Raw genomic sequence first — 27500 nt, 5'->3', positions numbered from 1 at the left:
ACAGCGATTACCTGTGTACACACACCCCTCAACGTTTTTCATATTTGGTTGGACGTCACGTGACGAATTCGACTGCCGCCAAGTGAACCGGACCATATTGTCATGGAAAAATTTGATTGACGTCCACTCAAATTTAGTTTCGCAAAACGAAAAAAAGTCGTTGGGGGCGGGTGTGACTGCTAACCGCCGTAATGCTCATGGATTGAGCAAGGAACACAATACCGTCACGTTTTCTCCAGCAAAAAATAGATATTAAATACTGAAAAATGATGGACCGCATTTCATCGCAGATCGAGACTTCTGTGTTATGGACTTCTGGAAATACTAAATCCAGCTTGATGAAGAGGCTTGGAAAATACGGATCATTGTATTCTCCTTGTTCTGTCCGCCATAGGTCAAGCTAAATTTCAATATAACGAAAGTGCCTCATTCGTTTCTTCGTTTTCTACAACACCACCGGACCATGGTAAGAAGAGGACAAGAAACTAACATATAACAGATTATAAACAAATAACTGTGTACCCTCTTCATTTTGTTAATCCGCGGCGCAATTATTTTCCGTGTGGCGTGACAAAATATGGCTTTTTCAATAGGATGTTTGAGTGCTGGACGGCAACCGGAAGTGGACAATTGCCATTTCCCCAAAATTTTTAAACTAAAAATTCTCTCTTTAAGACACTTTGCAATGCAACTGTTATAGTACAACAAAAAACACTTCGGGGTTGCTGTCCGTCCCTGTTCTCGAAAATTGTAACGCAACGCTTGTCTATCATTGATGCAAGGATCCTACAGGTACCATCCAGGTCCCATTGAATCCTAAGCCGAGGAAATAAAAAGTGCTTCCCGAAATAGCGTTTACCTAAGATTTAGGCAAGCGTTGCGTGACATTCCAATGACGCAATATATTTATTCTGTTATCACGCATCTTAAACCAACAGCATAAAGACTACAAAGTTTGAAAATTTCCACTGGTAATTACGACTGTCTCTGGGCCATGAGCTGTGCTGCCGTGCGTGAGCTGAGTTGAGGTATATCATTGGGGAAAGCGTGACGTCTTCGTCTCTTCTTTTGCGCCACACGGTAGCAAACGGCACAGCGGCTGACTCGAGTGAGAAGACTCCCAGCTTTAAGAGTCTCAGGTTCCTGTTTTGACACAAACATTTCCTTGACAGTAGACAGCCAGAAGCTGTATTTATTGGCAAAATAATGACAGGTTCCGCGGCCGTGACATTCGAAGAATGGGTTGTGGCGGAAAACACGAAGACACGAGCCAGGTGAGGAAAGAGCTTGGCCGGATCCACTGCCACCGGCCCCAGTGTGCTACAATCAGAAAAAAACAGGGAAATTGTCAAATAGATGAAACATTCAAGATGAACCTCTTTGGCACGGGCAAGTTTGCTAGGTATGATCTTGAAAGGGGGACAATCTGTCCCAGTCATCTATTTCCTGAGTTTTGCGGCAGTCAAGCACCGTTATTTCAGCGGAAAACGACAATGTGCTCGTTAAAGGCCGGTTCACACTGAAAGAAAAGCGTGGACACGCACGCGTTATAGCTAAAGGGCACGCGCCACAAACACCTGTCGCGAATGTGCGATTACTGACCTCCGTCGGAAAATATCTTCGCTAGAAAAGATGTGAGGCAAGCACAAATTTAAGCGCAAGGTGTACACACTTGTTTTCATCTCCACTTGCATCTGCATCTACGTGTGCGTTTCTAGTGTGAACAAGCCTTAAGACGCTTATACGCTTATTGCTTCTTATTCTCGTTGCTCCCTTTCTTTGCTATCACACAACTGAACAAAGAGGCAGTCTAACATATTTTTACCATAAGAAAGCTGTATCCTGTCCAGATCGCTTCCCATCCCGGGGGACAATTCGGTTTCTCTGTCGACTGACTGTGTGTGGCCACTACAGGTCCCGGAGTTTCGCAAACGGCACATCGGCTGACATAAGGCTCCACAGCAGATGCGCTTACGGGCATCATGGGCATGCTTATCTCGGTAGTGAGCCAATAGCTATAGTCATTCCTAGAGGCGTAGTGACATTGATCATAGACGTTGCAGAATAGGTAAGGCATTGTGGTAAAACGCCTCATGCATGAGCCCGATGCGCCAAGATCCTGACCATGTGAATTGTCATGTCCCTGTACATACAGCAAGCTGCAACAAAATCAAGTACACGATAGAGGGTTTTCAATTGAGTGCCGAAAGTAATTAGATAATTACTTTGGTTTTGCATTACTTGACTCAGTGATTGGTTCAAATTTCTCGCGCCACTTTTTCAACCAATCAAAAGTGAAACCAAAACAAATCGTGGCTCACGCGTGCACTTTCTTTCCCGCCCTCAAATATTTTGCATAAGCATTGTTTTCCATTGCTCTGGGGACTTGCAATCGTCCCGAGAGAAATTGAAAACAATACTTATGCAAAATTTTGGGCGGCACACAAAGTGTATTGTGGGAGAAGTGGAAGTGGCCAATTAAATTTATAAGGATCATTTAAACAATTCAAACTCCTGCCTGACATCTGTTAGATTTTCTTTTACGCTTTTGTTACAAATGTCAGGCATAATTTGCTGTCACCCTGTTTGACGCATTTAGAAGACTGAAGAATTTCAAACTAGTTCAAACTCCCGTAACGAAAAGTCTACAAAAATGTCTAGAAAAGCTTAAAAAAAAAAAGATCATGCTTACACCATATCACCCATACCCCCTTCCCTCTTAAGTTAAATTGACCGCCCCCGTCTAAAGATTTCCCCGAACCTGCTCGCAACACCTTACCTGTATCCAGTCCAGAGTCGAGTCAAGTTAAGAGGACAGTCTGGTATGGCTGTTGACTGACTGTGAACCACCACATGAAATCCTTCGCCCGTCGCTGATTTGCCACCGATTCCGATGGGTCCCGCTTGGCCAGGTTCACCTCTTTGACCAGGGAAGCCTTTTGCACCCACTTTCCCTGCGGCACCGTCCACACCCCTTTTCCCCTTGATAGTGGATGGTATACCTGGAAGACCGTCGTCTCCCTTGGGACCCTGCACAACCCCGGGTGCACCTGTAAGACGAACGCAATTAATGACAATAACATAACGTGCACGACATCCACGTGGCGAGTTTCGAGTTCGACAAATGAGGATGCAATCAAAACTCTTGTGCCTTGAGTCTACAATCCTAGACAGGATCGGTGAGACATTTCCTTTCTTGTCCATCTCGGTGAAATTCTTTTTCACCTGGTAAATATTATTACAGTTCCCCTGTATGGAAAAAAGCAGTATTGAAGCAAGGCCGGGTTACTTCCCGCTCTTCCTGAACAACACTGTGTGGGGTGGGGTGGGAGAGAGGGCACTGCCCGAAAATACCTACCTTTCTTTGCACAGGATTTAAATTTTGAATGTAGTGAGACCAACTGATTTGTGTAGAGTTCCGTGGGACTTAATGACCGACTCAATGACATATTGTTTGAGTGACTACTGAATGAATACTTGCGTTTTTGATGGTGAAGACGATCATTTTAGAATATCAAAAATTACGTTTGGAATCCAAAAGTTATCGGGACTATCGTGAAATGGGCTATTAGCTTTCTGTCCACGAATGGTGTCTCCCGGTCGATAAATAAGGGTGGTGGTGGTGGTGGGTGTGAAATAGGGGTAGGGTGGGTACATTGCAGAGGTGGAGTAACTATTGCCACTAGTTTCGCGTGTAAAAAGAAGGCGCTCTTTGTCGTTTAACGCATTCACGTCGCATGCACAGGAAAATGAAACTTATTGCTCCAGTCAGAATGGATTTAAATGTTTTAAAACTTACGCACAAGGTGATAAAGGATAGCTTGTTCCCACAGTACTCAACACTTTAATTTCATAGTGTCGATGCATATAATTTAAGATCTTCTTCTGCACCCGTACTCATTCTTCCTCGAGAATCGGGAACTTTTCAGCATACGGGAGCTGCAGTATTTAACAAACTCCCAGCTGCCATGAGACACATCACTGCCTATAACACTTTTGGCCGAAGTGAAAGAAAACACCTAAGAAGTTATTTATGATAACTAGCTACAACAAGTTGCAAAATTGTTGAGACACTTTCAATAAAAAAACACCTTTTCTAGCTTCCAATGCCCGCCGTATCTAGAATTTAAACCTTTCCCACTTCCTCTCCCCTCTCCCCCTTTCAATGTTGACTGCTTAAGTTCCCAACATTTTTTTGTCTTGCTAGCAACACTGATAAGGAAGGGGGGGCTGCAGTGTGAGAGATAATAGGGAAATTAATAACACCCCAAGAAGGTGAAGTGTCTCCACTATTTTTGCAACTTGTTGTAGCGTAGATTTAAGTCATTCTAAACCATTATTATGATTATGATTATTTCCACCAACCTTGAGGTCCGGCGTCTCCTTTTGGTCCCTGGGGTCCCATAGCACCCATAAGTCCTGGGTCCCCCTCATCTCCCTTCGGTCCTACGTCCATTGAGTCTACGCCTTTTTCGCCTTTCGCCCCAGGAGGCCCAGGTTCACCGGAGAACCCAGGTGAACCAGCAGTTCCATTGTCCCCTGCAAGATGGGCGACAACAGTTATGATGTTATGCAGATAAACGCGCGATAAACGCGATATACGCGCACGAGAGCTCTTTTTGGGGCTTTAAAACGACACTTGCAAAATTTTCTGCTTGTTACACGCGACCTTGCCGCTTACACGTGTCACACGTTATGTCTGTTATGTTGAAGCACAGGAAAAAGCAAACATATTTGTGAACGCTGTGTGATAGTGCTTTTGATCAAGTTAAAATAAGCATTTAAAGCTTCTTATGATCTATAAGTTTTAAAGATATTTAAACTGAACCTTACCTCGGTCACCTCTTGGGCCCGGAAACCCGTCAAAACCTAACATCCCAGGGTCACCAGGTTCTCCCTGAACGCCAGGATCTCCCACGGCACCCATTTCCCCTGGACCTCCAGTTTCCCCCTGTGTTCCATCATCTCCGCGTGGTCCCTGGGCTCCTTCTTCCCCCCTTCCGCCCTTCTCGCCAGGGGCACCACCCTGGCCGTCGGAACCGGCAGAACCTTTCTCCCCTGCAAATATGAAAAAGAGCATGGCGAACAAAGAATGAAATATAAATCTTTTCAATTCCAGCTTGTAGGGAGGCTCTCAGAGAAGGGGGAGAAATCGTTCCAGCCCCTCCCCCTCTTATAGCCCTCCCTACCCCCTACTATTCCAGACTGCTATTTTCATTGGCCCATATGATGACCTGTAGCTTATCTTTGTTATCAGGGAGCCCTAGGTGAATTGTGTCGTTTTCCAATCACAGACCGCGTCTGCAAAGCTACAGGGTCTCCCCCTGCTCGAAGGCATTGGGCACCCCACCCCCTTCTCGATTCCACTTCTTGAAGTCCACTAGGATGCCTTTAAACAGAATTGAAGTGACTTAACAGGTTATTCATAATACTCACAAACCCAAACAAATGTAAAGCAAGACTTCGCTTGTGCAGTGAAGTCTTTATTGCTTTCCGCGGTATTCCTCTCTTTCATAATGATAGTATCCAGAAAATAAAGAAAACGGAAAAAGGAACTAATGAAAGTACTTAAACTTGGATGAACGTTTTTCACAGGCGAATAGAAGTTTTTGACTGGACGCAGTTCATGAAAATAAATCTCTCCTCGAGAACAGACCGAGAAACGTTTGCTGAGGGTACAAAATATGCAAGATCTTGTATCTCGTACAATTTCGGAATTAATAGATACTTGTGGTGTTTTAAAACTCTCAATTGGACAAGCCTTCAAAGCATCACTCGTAGCTGTTAAATCCGAAACGGAATGGAAGATCATGCGAATCCCTACTCTAATGTACTATGCAGAATCCGAAGTAAGTTGCTAAGGCAACCTCGCGTGTAATAGAAAATGGCCAAAAGGCATTTTTAAATTTTTGATGAAAAGGAAGTGTAACATTGAAACAAATGGCAAAAAATTAATAAAATAAAACAAAATAGTGTAAACGAGTATTCAAAACTGAATGAAAGGTTTCTGAAATAAATATCCGCTGGAAAATCAACGTGTAGAGTGTACTATAGAGAAACCGCTCTACCTTCACGTACAACTTTGAATGTAAAAAAAATGGTGATGTCTTGAAAGAACTGAAAAACTGAAAACGCATCCAATTTTAAGAACTTATGTCCCTTTCAACGACACCAACGTAGGTATTAAATCCGAATCATTCGAGAACATCGATCGATTTTCTGCCGCTGACAAGTCAATTGACAATGGCTTGTTTTATGACATACCTTGGGGTCCAGTGGGACCTGTTTCTCCTGAAACGCCATCATTCCCCGCATTGCCAGGCAAACCAGCTTTACCCGGTTCGCCCTTTGAACCTTGAGGGCCATCTGGTCCTCTCTCGCCTTTTGATCCTTTTTCACCTTCTTGGCCTTGTTCCCCTCTGTTCCCCGGGGCACCTGGTGAACCTTTTTCACCTGACACGCCCGGCAACCCCCCGGAACCTTCAGACCCCTTTTCACCACTTTGACCTACGAACAGACGGTTATTTTAGTTGCTAGGTCAGTCTTACAACCGTCAAGGATTGGCTAAGAAGACAAAGGGGGCGCAAAAAACAAACAAACAAACAAGCAAACAAAGATACGAACAACAACAGCAGCAGTAGAAACAACGAACAGAGACAAGTCCCTAAAAAATGACAACTGGGCGATATCTGGAAAAGTTTCTCATTAAGTTTTTTGTGGCAACATGTTCTTCATGAGATGTTCTTCTTGAGATTAATGTCAGTCAGCGGCAAGCTCAACACATCTCATACCAACCGAAACCATATAATGTACCCAAATAATGAAGTGTACACGAGTCCTACAGAGCGCAAATAATGAAGTGTACATGAGTCCTACAGAGCGCAAATAATGAAGTGTACACGAGTCACATTGCTATACTATTCTAAACCATTCCGTTCAGCGCCAAACACCAAATCACAAGAGAAAACAGTGTTACATAAGCAGTACAACATGTGGGGTCCAGGCTACTATCCCCAACCCCAGTCCCTCGGAGGACCGGCTTGCAGGCTAGGTTGCACGAAGAAATTACACAAGACCTGGTTGTTTCTTTGCTTTCAGGTGGCCATTGATAACCGTTATAATTACCATGACGTTAGAGCGAGTTTCAATCGAGTGTCGTAAAACCAGAACCAAAGTAATTACTTTAGCCAATCAAAAAGGATGGAGACAATCCAGTGAGCCAATCAAAACTCGAATAAATTACACGTAGCCAACACAAAGCCCGGGAAAACGTGCACGCGCGCGCGAGCCACGATTGGCTTTGGTTTCACTTTTGATTGGTTGAAAAAGTGGCGCGAGAACTTTGAACCAATCACTGAGTGAAGTAATGCAAAACCAAAGCAATTCGCTAATTACGTTCGACACTCACTTGAAAACTGCTCTAACTCAATCCAGTAGTGAGTATACTGATATTTAATTATTATGATGAACGACTATTCATCTTAGCGCTCCAGCATGAGAAAACGAGCAAGAGAAAGTCATAGTTAGTTCCGCTTCTGAAGTCTGATACTTTGACTTTACGATTACATACCTGGTTCACCAGGTGGACCACTCCCTCCAGTTTCTCCCATTGCTCCAGCATCTCCAGGATCTCCATCTAATCCCGGCATGCCCATTTTACCAGGACGCCCTGGCTCCCCTTGATCACCCGATGGAAATGCCACGCCCTCTATCTGAGCAGGCCCGGGTTCACCCTTAGCTCCCTTAACTCCGGGGGAACCTGAACAAAAAAAAAAAGACACAATTAAACCACTTATTTCATATGATACAACACTTTGGGGACTATCCAAGAAACGTCAAAAGAGATGGGTTGACTTTGTAAAGCTGAAACGAGCAAAGTCAAAGTCGGCGATGATCTCCAGAGGTAAAATTAATTTCTGCTTCCTCAGCCAAGCTTATCTCTGAATCGAATGATGAAGACCTTTTAAATGTGAATAGAATGAAGATGGAGCCCAAGTTTCGCTTCGATCTGAAGACTTGCTTTGGGCACACTTTGATACCTTTTCAAGCCAAGAAAGGTTTTTGGGACTTTCGAGGAACTAGCTCCTGATACTTGACATGAAATGACGGAATTTGAGATTATGTGCAAGACGTGAGACCCCAACGATGAATTTTCAATTTTCCGCCTAAACTTCCACACAGAACCACACCAATTTTGTTCCAAGAGAGTTTTCAAGCACGTTCCATCTGAATGACTTGGCATAATCGCAAACTGATTGAAAAAATGCGAAGCTCCATTTTAAATGTCGGCGCCGTTGTCTTCATTAGGGAGCTAAAGTAAGCCACGTTTTTGAGGCACGGCCGCCAACCGGAAGTGAACATTTCGCATGCCAGGACAGTAGTGTCTCCCAGATTCTCTTATGAAGAAAAAGCACTTCGTAATATAAATGTAGTTGTGTGAAGACAAGTTAAAAGGGGAACCAGCTCACTTCCGGTTGACGTGTGCGCCTCAAAAACTTCGCGTGCTTAACCCTTTCACCGCCAAAAATGCAAATTGACACTTCTAGATCTTACTCTTTCTAACGCCAGACGATTTTACTCGTCAATGGGGGAGCCCTCGGCAGTGAAAGGGTTAATCTGCCTATTAATAGGGAGTTTAAGAAACCACGACGGCTACGGCGACGAAAACGTCACTTCAAAATATAAGTTTGAGCTATTCTAAGTACTTCATGATTATTCCATCTTGTTTATATTATTCAATATGAGCGAAGTGTCCCATAACTGGATTGGTACGGACGGATTTGAAGTAAAGAGTGAGACTGAAAGATTCACTGAAGCTTGTCCACGTTGTCGTCAAAACCTTAAATTTGGTCATTTCACGTAGTAGTTTTGACGAGTGCGCGAGAGAATTGTTAAAAAATGCGTGCCGCACGTGCAGCACGATCATTTTGGTTCTTTTAACCAATAATATTACTGCTTTTTGGCTTTGTCGTTGCCGTAGCCGTCGTCGTTTCTTAAACTCCCTAATTGCTTAAGCTGCCTACTACCTCGATCATCAACGAAACAGGTGACATTTTGCCAAATTTTTTGGTTACTTCAAAAGTCTTGCGGATTCCTTCAGCCAAAAAATTACAGCTCGTGTGCACGTTCAGATGTACAATTTGCAATCGGAAATAACAATAGTCCTTTCAGTGTTTCAATGACAAATAAATAACTTGTTTAAATGAAAGGAAAGAGTCAATTTCGACCTGACGTTTGTCATTTCCAGTAAACGCGAAGCTTGATTTCCTTAACGTGTCAATCAAAAGTTCCTGAAAACGAGTCATTTCCTTATTTCTTCAAAAAAAAAAAAAAAAAAAAAAGAACGTTCTTTTCAGTTTACTACTGGAGATGCCTCCAACTATTCACTTCAATACTTGGACCAAGCTTTCCCCAAGTATGTGCAGAGCGTCTTTGTTCTTAAGAGAGAACAGCAAAGAAACTTAATCGATATTGACAAAATCTTATCTCTGGTCCACAAATTCTCAAACCAGCCAGCAAAGCTGTCTGCTCTGTCTGCGAGACTATTTTAACACAAGAATTCAGAAAAACTTGAAATCGGACGCTTTGTGTGCATCCGTTGCAACATTTTATTACCGTGACATTATTCATCTTTTAAGCTGAATCTTGGGGTGCAGGGGTGGCGCAGTGGTGAGAGCACTCGCCTCCCACCAATGTGGCCCTGGTTGGATTCCCAGATCCGGCGTCATATGTGGGTTGAGTTTGTTGGTTCTCTACTCTGCACAGAGAGGTTTTCTCCGGGTACTCCGGCTTTCCCCTCTCCTCAAAAACCAACATTTGACTTGATTTGCGTTGATTGTTAATTTCACTTTACAGTGTCCGCAATTAGTGCACCAGCGCTAGAACGACTAGACACTTAAATAAGACTCCTTTCCTTTTTTCCTTTTTTAATCTTATGACCTCACCAGCATCCCCAGGATCTCCAGGAGTGGCATTTCCCGCTGCCCCACGTGCACCAACGTCTCCAATTTCTCCAGGAAAGCCTTCTAAACCACCCATTCCTGGCTTTCCTTCTTCGCCTTGTTCTCCCTTCTCTCCAGGCAAGTTTTTTCCCACGTCACCAAAATCACCTAAAGAAGGACGGAAAAAATGGATGTTAAGTCCTGCTGTAACATTTACAGGTGGCAGACTCGGATGATATAAAGCTCACTTTAGGCAATAAGATGCCCCTGCTGCAAAAGAATTTTCAAACTATTTGAGAAGGGAAGGGGACATGGTGTAATCACTTGTGTAGAGAATAAGTAATATCAAAAATGATCAACAAGCTGTTTGGTAAAGTCCCCTGGTAAGTGTTGCTTGACTTCAATAACAATTATTAGTTTTTATTAACCACACAAGAGATCTGTGTGTGAGCTTCTTTTCTATTAGGGACCTTAAGCACGCGTGTTTTTGAGACGCGGACGGAAACCGGAAGTGACCTGTTTTCCCTTTTAACTTGTCTTCACTCAACCACATTTATAGTGCTAAGTATCTTTTGTCCATTAGAGATGATTAGTATAAAATCTAGGAGACACCACTGTCCTGGCACGCGCAATGTTCTCTTCCGGTTGACGTCCGCGTCTCAAAAACGCGCGTGCTTAAGCTCCCTATTTATTCAAATAGGACGGTGTCAAACATGAAAGGTTCGGCTCCTTAGGTCAAGGTGCACATATCAACAATATTTGTAGATCTTGGTTAGTTTTCTTTGTTTGTGACTTTATATTTTTCTGTACATTGTAACTTGTCTTAACTGTATTTCCTTGACCAGTGCGTAAATAAACTTCAATTGACTTGACTTGGAGAATCTCGACCGAGCGAGGTCGCCAGTACAGACTGAACATCCCGAGGACTGTACCAGCGACGTACCATGTACCATTCATGTTCATGTCACCAGGTCATATTAGTATTCCAAAACAGGGAATCGGAGCATGCGTAGTTCAGTTGGTTTGTGTGCGGCTATCGGAGCAAGAGGTCCCTAGTTCGATCCAGGTGATCTGGCGACGTAATTTGGAGGACTGGGGAAAATGATTTTAACGCCGTATCCCACAAGCGGGCGCGGCCTTATTTTCGAATTCAACATGGCAGAGGCGAGGTTAGATCTCGTCGGTTCTACTTGAATGTTCATTCAGTAACAGAAAATGTGGTAGACATGGAATGATCTGTTGAGTTTTGGCGATGGAAATACTGAAGGGAGTTTGGAAATAACATCTAAGGCCGCGTGCGGTTGTGGGATACGGCGTTAAAATTTTTCTTCCCAGTCCTCCAAATTACGTCACCAAATCACCTGGTTCCTCGGTGACTTCAACGTCTGTTTCCACTTTCCTCTGATCCGTGTAGCTATAGCTCGAAATACCCGTAAAAAAATGGAGCACTGACAGACGGAGGGGCCAACGGGCGTACCGTCAACCCTGGGACCTCGAAGTAGGGGCTACCGACGAAAGGGTTTAACTGAGTCATTGATTCAAACGGTGATACAAACAAAGACTTGACGTTACCTTCTTCTCCTGGAGTTCCAGGGAAACCAATCACACCCTTTTGACCTTTCGGACCTCGAACACCATCAGCTCCCTGCATACCAGCAATTCCTTCAAGTCCCGGAGGGCCTAAAATACCTTAATGATGACAATAACAGTTCAGTCTAAATTCCACAAAAAAGTCAGTTTGTCTATCAGTAAGTCATGAGTCAGTAACTTGGTCAATCAATTGTAGGGGCCAATTTAAGAAATCATTACAGTTAATTTAACCCTTCCATTCCCAAGATCGAAATGTTCATTCCCCTAACCCAGTACCATAGATGTCTTTGTTGGGTAGTCGTGAGAATTTGGTGTTATATCAAAATCCCACATCTTAAGGACGTTCGCGCTAATTGTTTGTGCGCAACGTTACTGCGCAGGGAACGCGACTGTAATATGTCACGCATTACTTCGAGCATTAGTGAAGTTGAGGTTAAAACCTTTGCAAAAACCGTGGACGATAAGTCTTGCACAGCGTTGGATCAGAGAAGATCGTGATCAGTCAAAATTGATTGAAAAATATTTATGAAAGTCAAGTAGACTACTGCATGACTGACATTCGCGTTGTTTTATCAGTCGTGCACTAGTCTACTTAACTTTCATAAATATTTTTCAAGCATTAGTTAAAATAACATGGCGACAAAAACGCCGGGGAAAAAATTCCAGGCCGGCAAAAGAATGGCACATTTATTTCCGAATCATCATGACACGTTAAAGAGAAGTGAACGGGAGGATGGAAAAGCTCTGGAAAGGGTAGCTGATCGAGTAGTGGCTGAAAGTTTGGAAAACTCGAGGACTAACCGTTGCGTAAATTTAATGTTTCTTTTTTTTAATGTTTTTATTACACTACGAACTTAAGTTCAAAATGAATGCATGTTTTTGAAGTTCCTTTCCTTTACTTTCGTGAAAATAGAGCAGTATTTTCGTCCTCGTCCGCTTGCATAGAGCGGACCTGCGTGGAAACAACCAGAGATTAAGGGTGCGTTCGATTGACCGTATTCCGGAATAAGAATGCATGGAATATAAGGTAGAAATCCTTTGTTTTTACGGTGATTCACATAAAAATTGTCAAACATACGCTAAAATGCTATTTTAAACATATTTTTGTTGTCCTTGCTGCTTCGAAACGCGCCAAACATACCGTTTTAATCATCACTCCTAGTATTCTTATTCCGGAATAGGGTCAATCGAACGCGCCCTAAATTTCACAAAAACCACACTCCAGAAGATGAACATGACGTCAATGGAGAGATATTATACAAAACACTAACCAAATAAAGATGACGCCTGCTTAAAACGTCGTTGCTATGCTCGAGAAAGTTTTTTTTTTCCGGTTAAAACCTTTCATCCCTTCAACGATCGATCCTCTCTTGGGTTCCAGTCCTTCCCCGATAGGTCACGCAAAAGCGTGACAAACGAAATTTTCCAAGAGCTTTACAAAATCACATCGATTTTACTCGTTTAGAAATCATGAATCACTTACTTTACTTACTATCTACAAAATATGATGAAATGAAAAAATTCCCACCGTAAGAAGTTATCTTTTTTTAAAGGTTTCTTTCCTCGTGCCATCGAATTCCGGTAGTGGTTTCATCGGATAGAGCTCACGAAAAGAGGATGAACTCTACTGTTTACGACATCCCTAGCGGCATGCAATTATCTAAAAATCCCACTCCTAAACACTTATGCACGGAAACCTTCACTCTAACAGTTTACTTTTAGGATTTTCGATGGATGAGCAGATGAAGCTACATCTCGCTATTATGACCGATTTCTCGAAATAAAGGCATTTTTCCACTGCCATTTTCTCCGAAACAAAGTCGGCGAGTAAGTACTTTATGACCTAACTCTAGGCTAGAAATAAAGAAAATCTCACCGTAGAAAGATTTTGAAAAGCCCCTATGGGGCCCCTATGGGGAGCGGTCAGTTAGTATGTATTGTATTGTTGCTTATCTAACCACAAAGATGTTTCTAACTTTCATTTCACGTCCATTCCCCAATCACGAGTTTCAAATATATGACATTTCATTTCATTGTAATTTATTCCAAGTTACTGTTAATGTATTATGTAGGCAACTAAACGTTGAGATGTTATTGATGTTCACAATTTGGATCGCGTTCTCGCAATTTTCTCATTATTTCGCACCTTTCTCTCCAACAAGACCAGAGACTCCTGCAGGTCCCGGAGCACCTTGAGGACCATCATCCCCTTCGCTGCCACGTTCACCAGCTGCTCCTAGCGCACCCTGGTCTCCCTGAAGTCCATCCAAGCCGAGCAAACCATCTTCTCCCGGCGGTCCAGGATCGCCGGGGTCACCTTTTGGTCCCTTTGAACCAGGTGTTGCTTTTCCTGAAACGATGCATACCACGAACTTGTCAGCTCCCCTGGATATGTCCGTTTTATCAGAACCGGAGACTCGGGCTCCATTTCCGTCTAGTAGGGTACTGAGGAAGAGGTGGTTCCGCAAATGGTTTGGCAATTAAATATTGTCAGAAACCCATAAGGGTTAAAACGTGGAACGCGCGTTCACAGCTTCCGAATATTCAGTGCGAACTGATTGGTTGAATGTTTCAGTGCTAAATACCATATTTGGAAACCCCTCGCTCTTGTTGTTCCAAATATCGTACTTAGCAAATTGAATATTTAGAAGCTTGTTTCCCAGAACACAAGGGGCCGTTACACGTTTCAACCCTTACGGGTTTCTGATATTGTCCAATGAGGGTTAAACAATGCCCCAAGACCACAAGAAACGTAAGAATACAGTGGAAACCCGCCTTACGGCCGCCTCGTTATTGCAGCCGGCAAAACGGCCATACATTCTCTTATAAAAAAAAACACTCGTTAATGCGGTCACCCGTTAATACGGCCAACGGCCACAATTTTAAATCCCAAACAATATAATCGTCGATAATTTCGTCCCGTTAATACGGCCACTCGCGCTAAATTTAGAAAACCAACGCGTCTGTGACATGTCAATTTCATTGACCTTTAACAATATACCCCGGGAATTGAACAGCCGATTTACTTTACAAAGTACTGTTTAACACTCCTCCCTGTTTTCATTACAAACATGATCTTGACACTCCTGTAACATCCAGTAAGGCAAACTGCGAAGGGATGAAACTCATTGTGCTGTCATCAAAAACAACATTGATACTAAAGTCTTTCGGTTAGGTAAGTACAGCGGCTTCCGTTTTTTAGAGGGCAACCCTAAAACCAGGAATTCGGAATCCGGAATCACAGGTCATTGTTTTACCAATAAAGAGAGTAAACACAATCCTAAACTTTCATAAAGGCTAACCTTAGGCCTAATTAGGCCTAAACAAACGTTTTTAGGCCTAAGGTTAGTTTTCATGAATGTTTAGGATAGTTTTTACTCTCTGTATTGGTAAAACAATGACCTGTGATTCCGGATTCCGGATTCCAGGTTTTAGGGTTTTCCTTTTTTAGAAGCATAGTAAGCTGGGCCTGTCTTGCCTGTTCCTGTTCTTGTGGAGGCAGTGTGGCCCAGTGGTTAGCGCGCTTGCCTTGAGATCCGGAGATCCCGGGTTCAAGACCCGCTCTGACCACTCGTTGACTTTGATCCTGGTAGTCCCTGGTTCAACTTTCCAGGTTAGGGTTAGGGTTAGGGTTAGGGCAACTGGTTTGCCTCCGGCCAGTCGGGATTCTTAACAGTTGTTGTTATTCTGTTCTGTCGTTTCGTTGTGTTTCATTGGCCCTTAAAAGCCCCTATGGGGAGCGGTCAATTAAGTATGTATTGTATTGTTTTGATTCTTAAGGCTCAGAACGTACAGTACACTAACAATTTTGAGGGTTTTACTTACAGAGCGAAGTTTCAAGTATTTTATACAATTACTGTACGTACGTTCCTGTTGTTTATTAAAGAGAAAAGTTGTTCTGGAAGTGGAAATGCGATATTGGTCACTACGGCCCTTTTTAAAGAGTCATGAACTTCACCCTACCCCGGTAACACGGCCAATTTTTCTAGGCCCGTTAATGAACGTATTAACGGGGTTCCACTGTATCACAAAAACAAATTCCATTTGATCAGTAATTTGCCAATCTCTTTTGCTTAAGAGGATGTAAATATGTGCTAATTTGTTGATGTTAGTTTTTTAGTAGTAATTATCCGAATTTTACGAAGTCAGCATCATTTGGTGACAGGCTGGAGCGCGTTTATGTGGCAAAAAAATAATTTGCATGAATGACTTGTCACAAAAAAGTAGCAACTTGAAAGAAAGAGGTTGCCGTAGTTTGTATTCGTGTACGAGTATTCTTCAAAATCCATCTCTCGTGCAAAAACAAGTACGATTGCTTGCCCCATTCACACGATCAAACATAAAGTAGCAACTTGAAAGAAAGAGGTGGCCGTAGTTTGTATTCGTGTACGAGTATTCTTCAAAATCCATTTCTCGTGCAAAAACAAGCACGATTGCTTGCCCCATTCACACGATCGAACATATTTCTCACATAAACTTTTCCTCGTGTGAAGGGAACTTAATATTTCCATACCTGGTGGTCCTTGATCGCCCCTCGTTCCATTATCACCGACAACTCCTTGAGGTCCAGGAACCCCTGTAGGACCTTGCTCGCCCTTACGCCCTTGATCACCTCTCTCGCCTGGTGGACCCACTATTCCCTTAATTCCGCCTTCTCCCGGGATACCTTTGGGCCCTCGCGGACCTGCGTCACCGTGTGGACCTACACAATTGGCAAACAAACTCGTGCTTAGTAAAACTGCTATACCTAGGCCTTAGGTTTCTTCCAGGTGATTTGGTGACGTAATTTGGAGGACTGTGAAGAAAAAATTTAACGCCGTATCCCACAAACGCGCGCGGCCTTTGGTGTTGTTTCCAAACTCCCTGCAGTATTTCCATCGCCAAAACTCAAAAGATCATTCTGTGTCTACCACATTTCCTGTTACTGAATGAATATTCAAGTAGACCCGACGAGATCTAACCTCGCTTCTGCCATGTTGAATTCGAAAATAAGGCCGCGCGCGGTTGTGGGATACGGCGTTAAAATTTTTCTCCCCAGTTCTCCGAGTTACGTCACCAGATCACCAGGTTGTCATGGCCTTCTTACAGTATGCTAAATAAGCTCCAGCCTTGGGGTGCCCGAGACTGATTTCTCTTACGATAATCACGATGCTCTTTAGCTGGCATTTACGGGTCTAAAAACACTCAGCTACGCCTCGTGTTTTTAAAACCCGATAAAACACTGCTCCTTGTTTTTTAAACATAACTTGGTTACGACAAAATATTTAGATATGCTAGATAACATTATAGCCGGTGACAAATCGATTATTGTATTGTATTGATTATCATGCTTGAAATGTTTTCAAATAATGAAGACGTCGAACTTAATCTGGTAACGAATGACTATTACCTGTGTAATTAAAATAAACAATCACATTGTTGCATATAAACTCAAACAATTGATTGAAATCTGACATTCTTCTATGAAAATGTTGCTGTAAAATGTACAATGGAGAACGTTAGATTATAGTACCGGCAAGACTACGAAAAGGCGATTTTGGTCTGAGCTCACACAGGTGGTTTGCAGGTCGAATTTTTTAATGCGCATGCTCAGAGCAGTGTTATTTCTACTCTAATCTGAAAGTGGCTATTACCCGAAAATCATTTCAAATGGTGCTTAAAGATTCTACTCTGCTATTTTGCATGAAATGAAATTTCGGATCTTCCAAATGCTTTAAGTTTCACAGTTACATGTTAGCAGGAACCCATGAATAGAACTGAGCAACTCCCATATATTCCTGTCACGGAGTTTTCACTGACCGATTTATTTTTAGACTGAATTTCCCGCGAATGAGACTCCCGCAGAAGCCCGCTGACCAATCACAGAAAACTAACTTGACGTCACGGTGTCACCGAACGGGAACTGCCGTTGTTGTTTTGCGGTAAAGTAGTCCAAAAATAGACTGGTCTGTAAAAATGTCGTGACATATGCTAAGTATGGGAGTTGCTCGAAATTTGTATAGGTAATCACATTAGGCCGAGTACTATTAGGGATTAATTGCACAAGTGTTTTGGAAATTTTGGGAAATTTCCAAAACACAAGTGCAATTAATCCTTAATAGTACGAGGACTCATGCGATTACTTGTTTATAAATAAAGGGCAAAATTAACCAATCAGGATCAAGTAATCAAGCCCTCTCTTGATTACCAAAAATGCTCTCGATTAAGAAAAAATGCCCCCTGTCTCAGCCAATCAGCGCTCAGTAATTTTGCCCTTTATTGATAAGCACTTAAAGACGGATTTAGCTGTTCATTTGCGATAATTTCCCGCGCTTTGAGCCAGCTGCGTGCATTTGATTTAAGTTGATTTACCTACAGTACAACAGGAACAGCAATGGCACAGCGGCGATACCACTCGCCTCCCAACAATGTGGCCTGGGTTCGAGTCCCAGACTTGGCATCACTTGTGGATTGAGTTTGTTGGTTCTCTATTTTGGTCCAAGAGGTTCTTCTCTGAGTACTCTAGTTTTCTCTGAGTACTCTAGTTTCCCCCTCTCCTCCAAAAAGCAACCTAAGGTGGCTTACTACAGTTTTCCGAAGAAAAAGATCGAGATTTTGAAATCTGTGAAATTAAAGAAACACAATGTCTCTTCAGAAGTTTCAGTCACTGCAATTGATGTAAAATGTAATTTTACCCAACAAATAAATGCAAATCAGGGGAAAATGCTAAATATAGTGACCGAGCTCATGCCGAGGGGACTGAACACTAGATATTTCAAACGCCTTTTTCTCACAAATTAGCCGTACGACCCCAACTCAAACTTTCAGGATTCCCTTAGCGAGAAAAAATAATCATGCATAGAAATAAATAGTTAAATCTGTCAGACAGGTGTTTCTCAACTGATGGCAAAAACGTCGATTTTCGACTACCTATTTCGATAATGATAAAATTTTAATCCTGGTCGTACGGCGTAGTTTTGAGAAAAGAGCCTTTGAAATATCTAGTTTCCAGTCCCCCCTCCAGGCCCTCGGTCACAATATTTAGCATTTTCCCCTGATTTGCATGTATTTGTTAGGTAAAAATTACATTTTACATCAATTTGCACTGACTAACAATTCAAAAGAGACATCCTGTTGCTTTATTTTCACAGACTTAAAAATCTTGATCTTTTTCTTCGGAAAACTGTATTAATTAAATGAAGTTCACTATGTACATTGATTGACGCTGTAAGATGTATAAACTACAATCTTGGACAAAATTGTTGAGAAAACTCTGCTTTTGGACTAAACTCCGATCACGAGTATGAAAAATAAGCTCTCTTTTTGCCCCCCCCCCCCCCCCCCCCCCGATCAATGTTGCTAGACGAAACAAAGCATGTCGAACCTGGGCTTATCAACATTGGTTGTAGGGGGGAGGGGGATCGCTAATAATGTACGATATTCAGGACGTAGTGCGCAAAATAACCCCTGTTTTTAATATTCTCAACCCTTTTTGTCCAAGATTGTAGCTTCAAGTATCAACATTATTTATTGAAAGTCCGCACCTCTACAGCTTTTGCCAACAGTTGTTCGCACCAGAGTAAGAAGTTCAGCAAAACTGCTTGGCTGCAGAATATCGTTGGGGTCCGAGACTAATGTAGCCAGCTGTTTTCTATCCACACTTCCTATGCCAATGGCAATCACCTTTACACTAAGATTCTTGATTGGCTGGACAGCGTCCACCAAAGGAGTCTGATTAGGGGCCTTGTCTGTTCCAGTTTGGTTACCATCGGTGAGGAGGACCAGTACCTTAAGAAATGCAAAATAAAAAAATAAAAAAAATAAAAATAAAAAAAAGATGAGGGAGTTCGGGGAGCAGTGTTGGCTTAGTGGTGAGGGCAACTGCCTCCAGCAACGTGGCCAGAGTTCGATTCCCGGACTCGGCGTCAAATGTTGGTAACGTTTGTTCGTTTTTTGACTCTGCTCCGAGTGGTATTTTCCCAGGTACCCCTGTTTCCCCCTCTCCTCTCGTTTGATTTGATTTCAGTTGATTTTTATGTACTGCGTCCAAAACTAATGCCCCAACGCTTGAAACTTAAACAAAAGTTAAATTAGGCCCGGTTCAAAAGTAGAACTCCACATGAGCCGAATTTAATGCAAAAGCGAGCGAAAACAATAGATTTTTCTTATTTGCATTATATTCGGCACATGTGAAAATGCGACGTTTAAAACAGGCCTTAAGTAAAGTTTATTATTTTTTCTCGATACGTGAGCGGGCGGAATTCAACAAATCCTGCCATCTGATTGGTTCCGGGAGTGGGCGGAATTTTTTCATCCGGCCCGCTCACGGCGGGGGGAATCCAAGCCTTGGTTGCGTGAGCTTGTGTGATGACCTTAAATTTCCAATTTTTTTACACCGAATCCGTTTACATACAGAAGTTTCTTTTATTGGACAAGAGGTTTGGAAATATAATTCAAATAAAAATAGTTCTCTTTGAAACGTTCAGTTTGTAAGTCGCTTTAATACCATATTCGCTATGAAGCGCGGTGCGAGTCGACAAAAAAAGTGATTTCAGAGAGGAAGGGAGAAAGAGGAAAAAAATAAATAAGTTATTTACCAGCTAAGGGTCGGTCCGTATAGCGAGAAACTGTGACTGAGGTTAGACGGACCTCCCAGCTGGCAAATAACCTACATTTATTACTCACTATCACTATTACTCAGCTATGTTTGCGGTTACGACCTACATCGCCAGAGAAACCTTTACCTCCCAACGCAAATCCAAATCATGATATGCATATGCACAGGAATGTAACGCCTAGTCCCCTACTTATGCCACACCCATTACCCCTCTTTCAGTCGGGAGCCTGAGCTATCTCGCCAAGCCAACGAAGACAACATCTCTATGAAGTTACAAAGAGGTGGCGACACTGCGCGTTGATCCAGTCTTGCACACTAGCAAATTTTGATGGAGTCCTTGTTTGGCAAACTCGATCAACATTTAAAACCTCTCATTTTAATCGAAAGGTATAGAATGCAGTTCTATTGTGTTGAGGATTCGGATCAATATTATATAACAATTTGTGTCCATAGTTTTTAAACCAATTTCAAGAGCCGATATAAGATCTTTATCCTAATCCCTGGGACGAAATTTCAGAAAACTAAGTCCGCTTCAATACCTTGACCTCCTAAGACAAAATTGCAAACACCCTGATGTTTCTGTTACAAGAGTGGAGAACCTCTCCCTCTCGTCATTACTTTAAAGTGCCCCTTACCCCAAAATATATTTTCCGCTAAAATGAATCTTTGCACCTGTTCGAGACGCACTGCGACCATTTTTTCCTTTTTCTAACAAATCCTGCCATTTTAAAGGCTTCGAAAGTTGCGAAAATCCAAGCATCTTTTGCTCACGACAGAGTCAGAAGGGCAGTGGGTCTATTCCTGATTTGACGTCAAAAACTGATTTACATCCCATTAACTCTTTGTAAAAATGCATGCAAAGTAGATTGTGACGTCAAATCAGGAATAGACCCACTGCCCTTCTGACTCGGTCGTGAACAAAAGATGCTTGGATTTTCGCAACTTTCGAAGCCCAGAAAATGGCAGGATTTGTTAGAAAAAGGAAAAAATGGTCGCAATGTGTCTCGAACAGGTGCAAAGATTCATTTTAGCGAAAAATATATTTTGGGGTTAGGGGCACTTTAAAAAAATATATATTGAATCCTGATTTTTTTTATGCGCTATAAGTGAAGGCAGTCTTAACTATTTTTTCACCTATCCTTCGCATTAGTCCCCCACTCGGCCAAATGCGTCCAAGTATCGAGCGTGACGTAAGAAAAGGACATCGTGCAAGATTGAGCTGTTGGAATGTCCTTTTCTAACATCACAGCTAAAAAAAGTTTCAAATATCGGGTCACACGTCTCATTGGCTCGTTCCTAATGAGCCTACGAGAAAATAATTTGTCCAGCGGGGCTTATAGCGCGCAAAAAATTAAAACTTTCACTAACATCAAGCGCTCGTAAAAAAATCAGGATTCAATATTTAAAAAAAAAAAAAAATTCCGGAAATGAGCTCCTGAAAGATATGAAAATCTACCAAAAAACGAGTTGAAGGGTTAGGGGCTCTTTCAGTCCTGAGACTGAGATTTCTAGATTTTTCTAGATTTCTAGACAATTGCACTCATTAATGGGTGCCGCTTCAGAAATGATTGGGTTAATTGGCTACTAATATGGCAATTTTAGAGCGATTTTCAATTGGGTGTCAAAAGTAATTAGCGAATTGCTTTGATTTTGCATTACTTCACTCAGTGATTTGTTCAAAGTTCTTGCGCCACTTTTTCAACCAATCACAAGCGAAACCAAAACCAATCGTGGCTCGCGCGTGCACATTTCCTGCCCTTTGTGTCGGCTAAGTGTAATTACTTCAAGTTTTGATTGGTTTACTGGATTGTCTCAGTCCTTTTTGATTGGCTAAAGTAATTACTTTGGTTTTGGTTTTACGACACTGATTGACACTCGCTTTACTACCTTTCTCGAAGTGTCTCTCATTCCTCCTGTAGGTGTGAACAGCTCTTCTGATGCAACTTTGAGCGCTAAATCAATCCGTGTCAAACCTTGTGTACGGGGCACAGCCTCAACATAACTCTTGATTTGCTCTTTCTCAAAAGACTGTAAAAAGTCGAACTGCAAACTGGCACGATTGCTGTAATCAATCAGCCCAACATGGGTCAAGTTTGGTCCAATTAGAAGGAAGTCAATGACTTGTTTGATAAAATCCTTCATAATTTCAAATTCAGGGACCAGAATGCTTCCTGAAGTATCCATGGCAAAGGCATAATCTGCATTTAATTGGCCACACACTGAAATTGATGAAAAATGGCCAAATGATTCGGTATGCATAAAGCTGATGTGTTAAAGGGATTCTATCATGGAGGTTTCCGTCTTTTAAAGCTACATGTATAACTGTGTAAAACACATAACAGAACACTTGAGCTCACATATATAATATCCATGATAACTTAATGAGATGATATCAAAGGAATTAATTTTTAGTAGGATAGTCTACACGTGTTGAATTTCTCTCACGCTGTGGCAAAGCTACAAAACTTTATTCGCTTGTTTAAATTCTCACTCCATCTCCCTCCTCTTCATTCTTGCTTACCCATGCAAAAAAAAAAAAAAAAGACACCTTGAGTACACTACTATTGCTCTTGGGAACGAAAGTATGCAGAACCACGGTGAGGAAGTGGTTGATGCGGCAGTCTAACCCCACAGGTTTGAGACCTTGCTCACTGTGCTGTTTCCTTTCATAAGAAACTCCACGCTCTCTTCATCGAGGAATGTAAATGGGTACTGAAAACATACCCTTGGGGGTAGCCCTGCACTCAAGCATCCCATCAGGGGGGGGGGGGGGTAGCAATACCCTCAGTTGCTTCATGCTAAAGAAACCAGGGAAAGCTAAGGCCTTGTGAGTCCCCAGTGGCTCATATGCAACACATTTCAATGAATGAAAAGACCTCTTGTTTTAGTTTTCCTACCACACAACCTGTGACCATCCTCTAAATATTTTTTTCCCAGTATTTACACTTCAACGTTGGGACAAAAAACGACAACAGGCAGAGTTGCTCAAAACTCTGACAAGACCTGAAATAGGCATTTGACCATTTCAACATTGCGGCCAAATTATATTGCTTATAGATGGAAAGGTATTTGAGTTGCTTGGACAGGGACACAAAATTTATGTCAACGAGGCGCGTAGTGCCGAGTTGGCTATAATCATTACATATCCAACAAGCGGGAGTGGAATAATTGGTTTATTAAAAACGCCCCCAAAATATAGAAAACTAGCCTACAATAAAAATAAAAAGGCCCAAAAAAATCACGCATATGCTTGCCGTGTTTGTAGATCATGGTATAATGGCTCATAACCCATGATGGCTTAGCCAATCAAAACTCTCGAATTCCATCATCCAATGATCCAGTTTTTAATAATACTTATTATTGAAACAAAAACACCAGGTGGGTCAACATCCCATGAACTTTTTTTCCCATAGCGCCTGATCCGGTTTCCCCAGAGGTGCAGGGTAGGTGGTATACTGTTACCTACTACAAAGGTTGTTGCAGATGACAGACTTCTAGACTTACATATTTCTCCAATATTCCCCTTCTCTCCTTGAGGTCCAGGCTGTCCTGGTGGTCCTCTTGGCCCATCGTCTCCTTGTAGACCACCTGGGCCTGCTTTTCCAGGTTCTCCACCCACACCTCTGACTCCTACGTCACCTGGCTCACCAGGATCACCTGAAAGTAAAGTCAACCAAGAATGCAACATGAATATGTAGAATAAAACCAACAATACTGTACAATTGCAAATACAATGGACACTACCCCACACTTTTCTCTATCTAAACCATCTCAATCTACTTCCTATCTTCTTGAATCAATGTTGAACTCCCACAAGATCATTTCATTTAAGCAACCCAACCAATTTGTATTCAGCAGAGGGTCATAATTTAAATTTCATTTTCGAAAACTCTCTTTTTCTCTGAGTACGCCAGCGTCACGTTCTAGAAAAAAAAAAACAGAAGGCTATTTCAAAGTTACCTCTAGTTGGAACACCAGGCATTCCTATCAATCCAGGCTCCCCTGGGGGTCCAATGATGCTATCACCACTGGGTCCTTTTTCTCCAACCTCTCCTTTAGCACCTGTAGAGCCTTCAGTAGATCCAATTGTTCCATTTCCACCTTGTGCTCCTTTAGGTCCTTGTGGGCCTCTATCACCCTTAGTACCATTGGTTCCTGGATTGCCATTACTACCCGGCTCTCCTTTCGAACCTAATTAAAAAATAAGATTCATGGTTGAGAAAGAGCAGGGTTGGGGGAGTGACAAGAGCTCTGTCTTTTCAGACAAACACCTTACTCTTGGAAGGTTCAGGCAAAATAGCACTATTTAACCTAAGGCTCAAGCACAAATTAGGTTTCAAGGCCCACATTTGCCCAAAAGTCATCGCACACCATGACTGACACATTGTTCCCCGCATGTATTCAGCCAATCAGATCACACATTTTGACAAGCTGTCATCTGAAAGCAAAAATAATTGACCACAATGACTTTTAGGTGAATGTGGGCCTATAACTCGCCTATAACTCGCACTTAAGAAACTTCCACTAAATTAATAGCAAACATTAACTATTAGTTTTTGACTAACATGAGAGCAAAGACACTTGTGATATTTCATTCCGGCCAATACCACCCAAACACCTTTCGTGTGGAGATGAATTTTGGCCAAGTGTTTATCAAGAAACAAGGAAAACAAGAGAATAACCCTGAACTAAAGTTCTTTGATGGAACTGAAGGCAAATTCAAGGCTAACCTTGACATTACATTGCCTCTGGTCAATTAACCCAGCCCATTGTTTAAATAAATACCTTGTTCGCCCTTGAGACCATTTTCTCCACTTGTTCCATTGGGACCAGGTATGCTGTCTCCTGGTTCTCCAACATTCCCAACTGCTCCTGCTTCTCCTGGTGGCCCCTGGACACCCTGTGGACCTTGCTCACCATTGTCGCCGTTGGGACCCCTACTTCCATTAACACCAACTGCGCCTAAAAGATTTGGAAGGAGTTTTTTACAAGTTGAATTGCTTATAATAGAAATACCATCGGACTACCATGCGGGAGGCAACAGAATCAAAACCCCGGACAGACCAACATTCAGGGTTTTTAAATAATTGAGGAGAAAGTGCTGCCTTTGTAATAAGATCTGCAAGTGGTTAGACTTTCTAGTCTTCTCAGATAAGGACAATAAATCATAGGCCCATCTCACATCACTTGTGTGGGATGTTCAGTATTGCACTGTGCATCCTGTACTGTGCATATGGTGTGTCAATAGTTATAAATTGGATCAAATTTGCAACATTGTAAATATGGCATAAGTCGATCATACATGCTGAAACAGTTCTCAAAACAAGTGAGAGAAGTTATGAATGACCCATAATTCTTTGCGAATAAGTGCGTGCATTCCAAGAACATGGCGAATTTTGTTTTTTCGATCTTAAAAACCCTCTTGTTTAGCTACCGCAAAATGTACCCTGAGCTGATGAAATAACGTGCGTGTTTAGTATCAGTACAGGCATCAACGGGGTAAGATTGGCCCATTATATCTAATATAATATAATATAACATAATATTTTAAATATCATACTCAGGAACCCTGTTCCCAGTGTTTCTGGAACTCAAGAATCAGTTTCCCAAGCAAGGCTGGAGTTAACTCAAATTTTCTTTAAAAAGTAAGTAAAAAAAATAATAATAATGAAAAAAAATAAAATAAACCCCTCAAATATTGGCATCAAAGTACCGGACATGGTATGGGAAATGACCAGACAAAACATCCGGCCTCTGGCCTCAAATGAAAACCATGGCTATACAACATTGTTCAGGATTGGAGGGGAATAGAGCGTTTTCATGTGACGTCACAAGCTTTTGACAGATACTTGAAAATGAGGCTCCACCATATTGGTGGTCCACGTGAGTTATACATTGTAAAAAAAGCTAGGGAAATTTTCATGGCGAGCTCACTTTTGCTGCATTTAAAATTCCTTTTAGTGAGGTAATCTCTTATAAAATAATATATCTGATTCTCTAAAAGTCGTAGAATCCAACTGGCATTTCAGATTGCTTGAAATCTCAACACTTACAGGAAAAAAATAAGGTTGAAATTAGAATGGCTGATCAGCCTGTGAAACTTGGAGATTATGCCGAGAGCCCTGATTCAAAGGTCAAGGAACGATACAGAGAAAAGATTTCTCTTACTGGAATTGATCCATTTATAATTTCCGACAAGAACTTTGATCCAGAATGTTTACCACCGGTAGAATCAACAGATTTTGTATCGTATTTGGTGCTTGAAACAAGTCGCTATTTGCAAAAACAGTTCAAAGCCTTTCAGGCTTCATTCAAAATGTTGTTGGCAAAAAGTTTGTTGTGACAGGAATAGTTCACCATTCACAAAAACTTAACAATCCGTTGGTTTCTTTGTGGATAATAACAGCACGTAATGGAATGATGCAAAGCGTGCATTGCGTGGCTGCATGGCTGGGCACTGGGCAAGGTGAATGCTGTGCACATACCGCTAGTGTCTTGTTTTCAAAAGAGTGTGAGGTAAACTGGCGTGCACCGAGTTCAAATTTGCATGGCTTATGCCATCTTATAACAAAAACGTGCCATATTCTGAAGTAGAAAATACTGATTTAACATCAGCCAGGAAACTTATAAGCAAAAACTTGATGTTTCAAGGGATAATTTGGATTCTTCAAAAGGGGAAACTTTAGTCATAATTTTGCAGAGAAAGATAACCCTGAAATCGTACCTCTATCGCCTGCCAAAATGAGTGATTTTTATGCTAAGCTGAACTAGTGCTGTTAAGTTTAATTCCTCCTTATTCTCAGTCATTTGTATCACAAAGCAGGAACATTAAAGCCATCACAGACCTCTTTACTGGTGTACTGGTGTTAAAATCGAACTTACTGACAATGAAATTAGAATTATAAGGGAAGATACAAGAAACCAAGGTAAAAGGACAATTTTCCCGTGTCGGTGATTCTATCAGTCAGCAAGCCAGTCAGTCTATTCCAGTACAACACTCAATTAGTCTCATAAAGACAATCTGTTATCAACTATTAAAAATAATAAATTTTCTAATGATGCTACATAACATGGTTACAGCAATAAATATTTATGAGAAAATCATGAGAGAAAAACACAAAAACTTCAGGATTGGAAAGTGTGGGACAAATATAAATAAACAATACCCCTGGCTTCATGCAACTCCAGACTTTATGTGCTGCTGTGACTGTCGTGGTCAAGGTCTACAAATCTACATTTCAGTCTTCATAGTCACACAATATTATTGCTGCTTTCATTTTTTCATTTTAAGATACACATGTAATACTATCTAAACCATATACAAAAGTTAGAATGTCAGGATGCTTTACATATTTTATTTTCATTCATTCATA

At 41.8% G+C, this 27500-nt stretch overlaps 1 protein-coding gene across 1 annotated transcript in view; it reads right to left on the bottom strand.

Annotated features, from left to right (window-relative positions):
• LOC137982582 (collagen alpha-5(IV) chain-like) overlaps positions 1–27500 on the bottom strand; it is an 86519-nt gene that overhangs the window by 1355 nt on the left and 57664 nt on the right. Inside the window, exons 28-43 of the mRNA XM_068829697.1 lie at positions 24913–25089; positions 24088–24318; positions 23632–23784; positions 22015–22346; positions 19055–19298; positions 16045–16233; positions 13678–13881; positions 11514–11630; positions 9945–10109; positions 7571–7759; positions 6265–6507; positions 4834–5058; positions 4366–4539; positions 2780–3050; positions 1826–2159; positions 1–1320 (exon numbers count right to left, since the gene is read on the bottom strand). The exon at positions 1–1320 is cut by the window's left edge and continues 1355 nt beyond it. Of these exons, the coding sequence (XP_068685798.1) occupies positions 976–1320; positions 1826–2159; positions 2780–3050; positions 4366–4539; positions 4834–5058; positions 6265–6507; positions 7571–7759; positions 9945–10109; positions 11514–11630; positions 13678–13881; positions 16045–16233; positions 19055–19298; positions 22015–22346; positions 23632–23784; positions 24088–24318; positions 24913–25089 (3593 nt within the window). The 3' untranslated portion in view covers positions 1–975. The remainder of the gene's footprint in view (positions 1321–1825; positions 2160–2779; positions 3051–4365; positions 4540–4833; positions 5059–6264; positions 6508–7570; positions 7760–9944; positions 10110–11513; positions 11631–13677; positions 13882–16044; positions 16234–19054; positions 19299–22014; positions 22347–23631; positions 23785–24087; positions 24319–24912; positions 25090–27500) is intronic.

Source organism: Montipora foliosa, chromosome 13 (genome assembly GCF_036669935.1).
Source record: "Montipora foliosa isolate CH-2021 chromosome 13, ASM3666993v2, whole genome shotgun sequence".
NCBI lineage: Eukaryota > Metazoa > Cnidaria > Anthozoa > Scleractinia > Acroporidae > Montipora > Montipora foliosa.
This window is presented reverse-complemented; position numbering and strand designations above follow the sequence as displayed.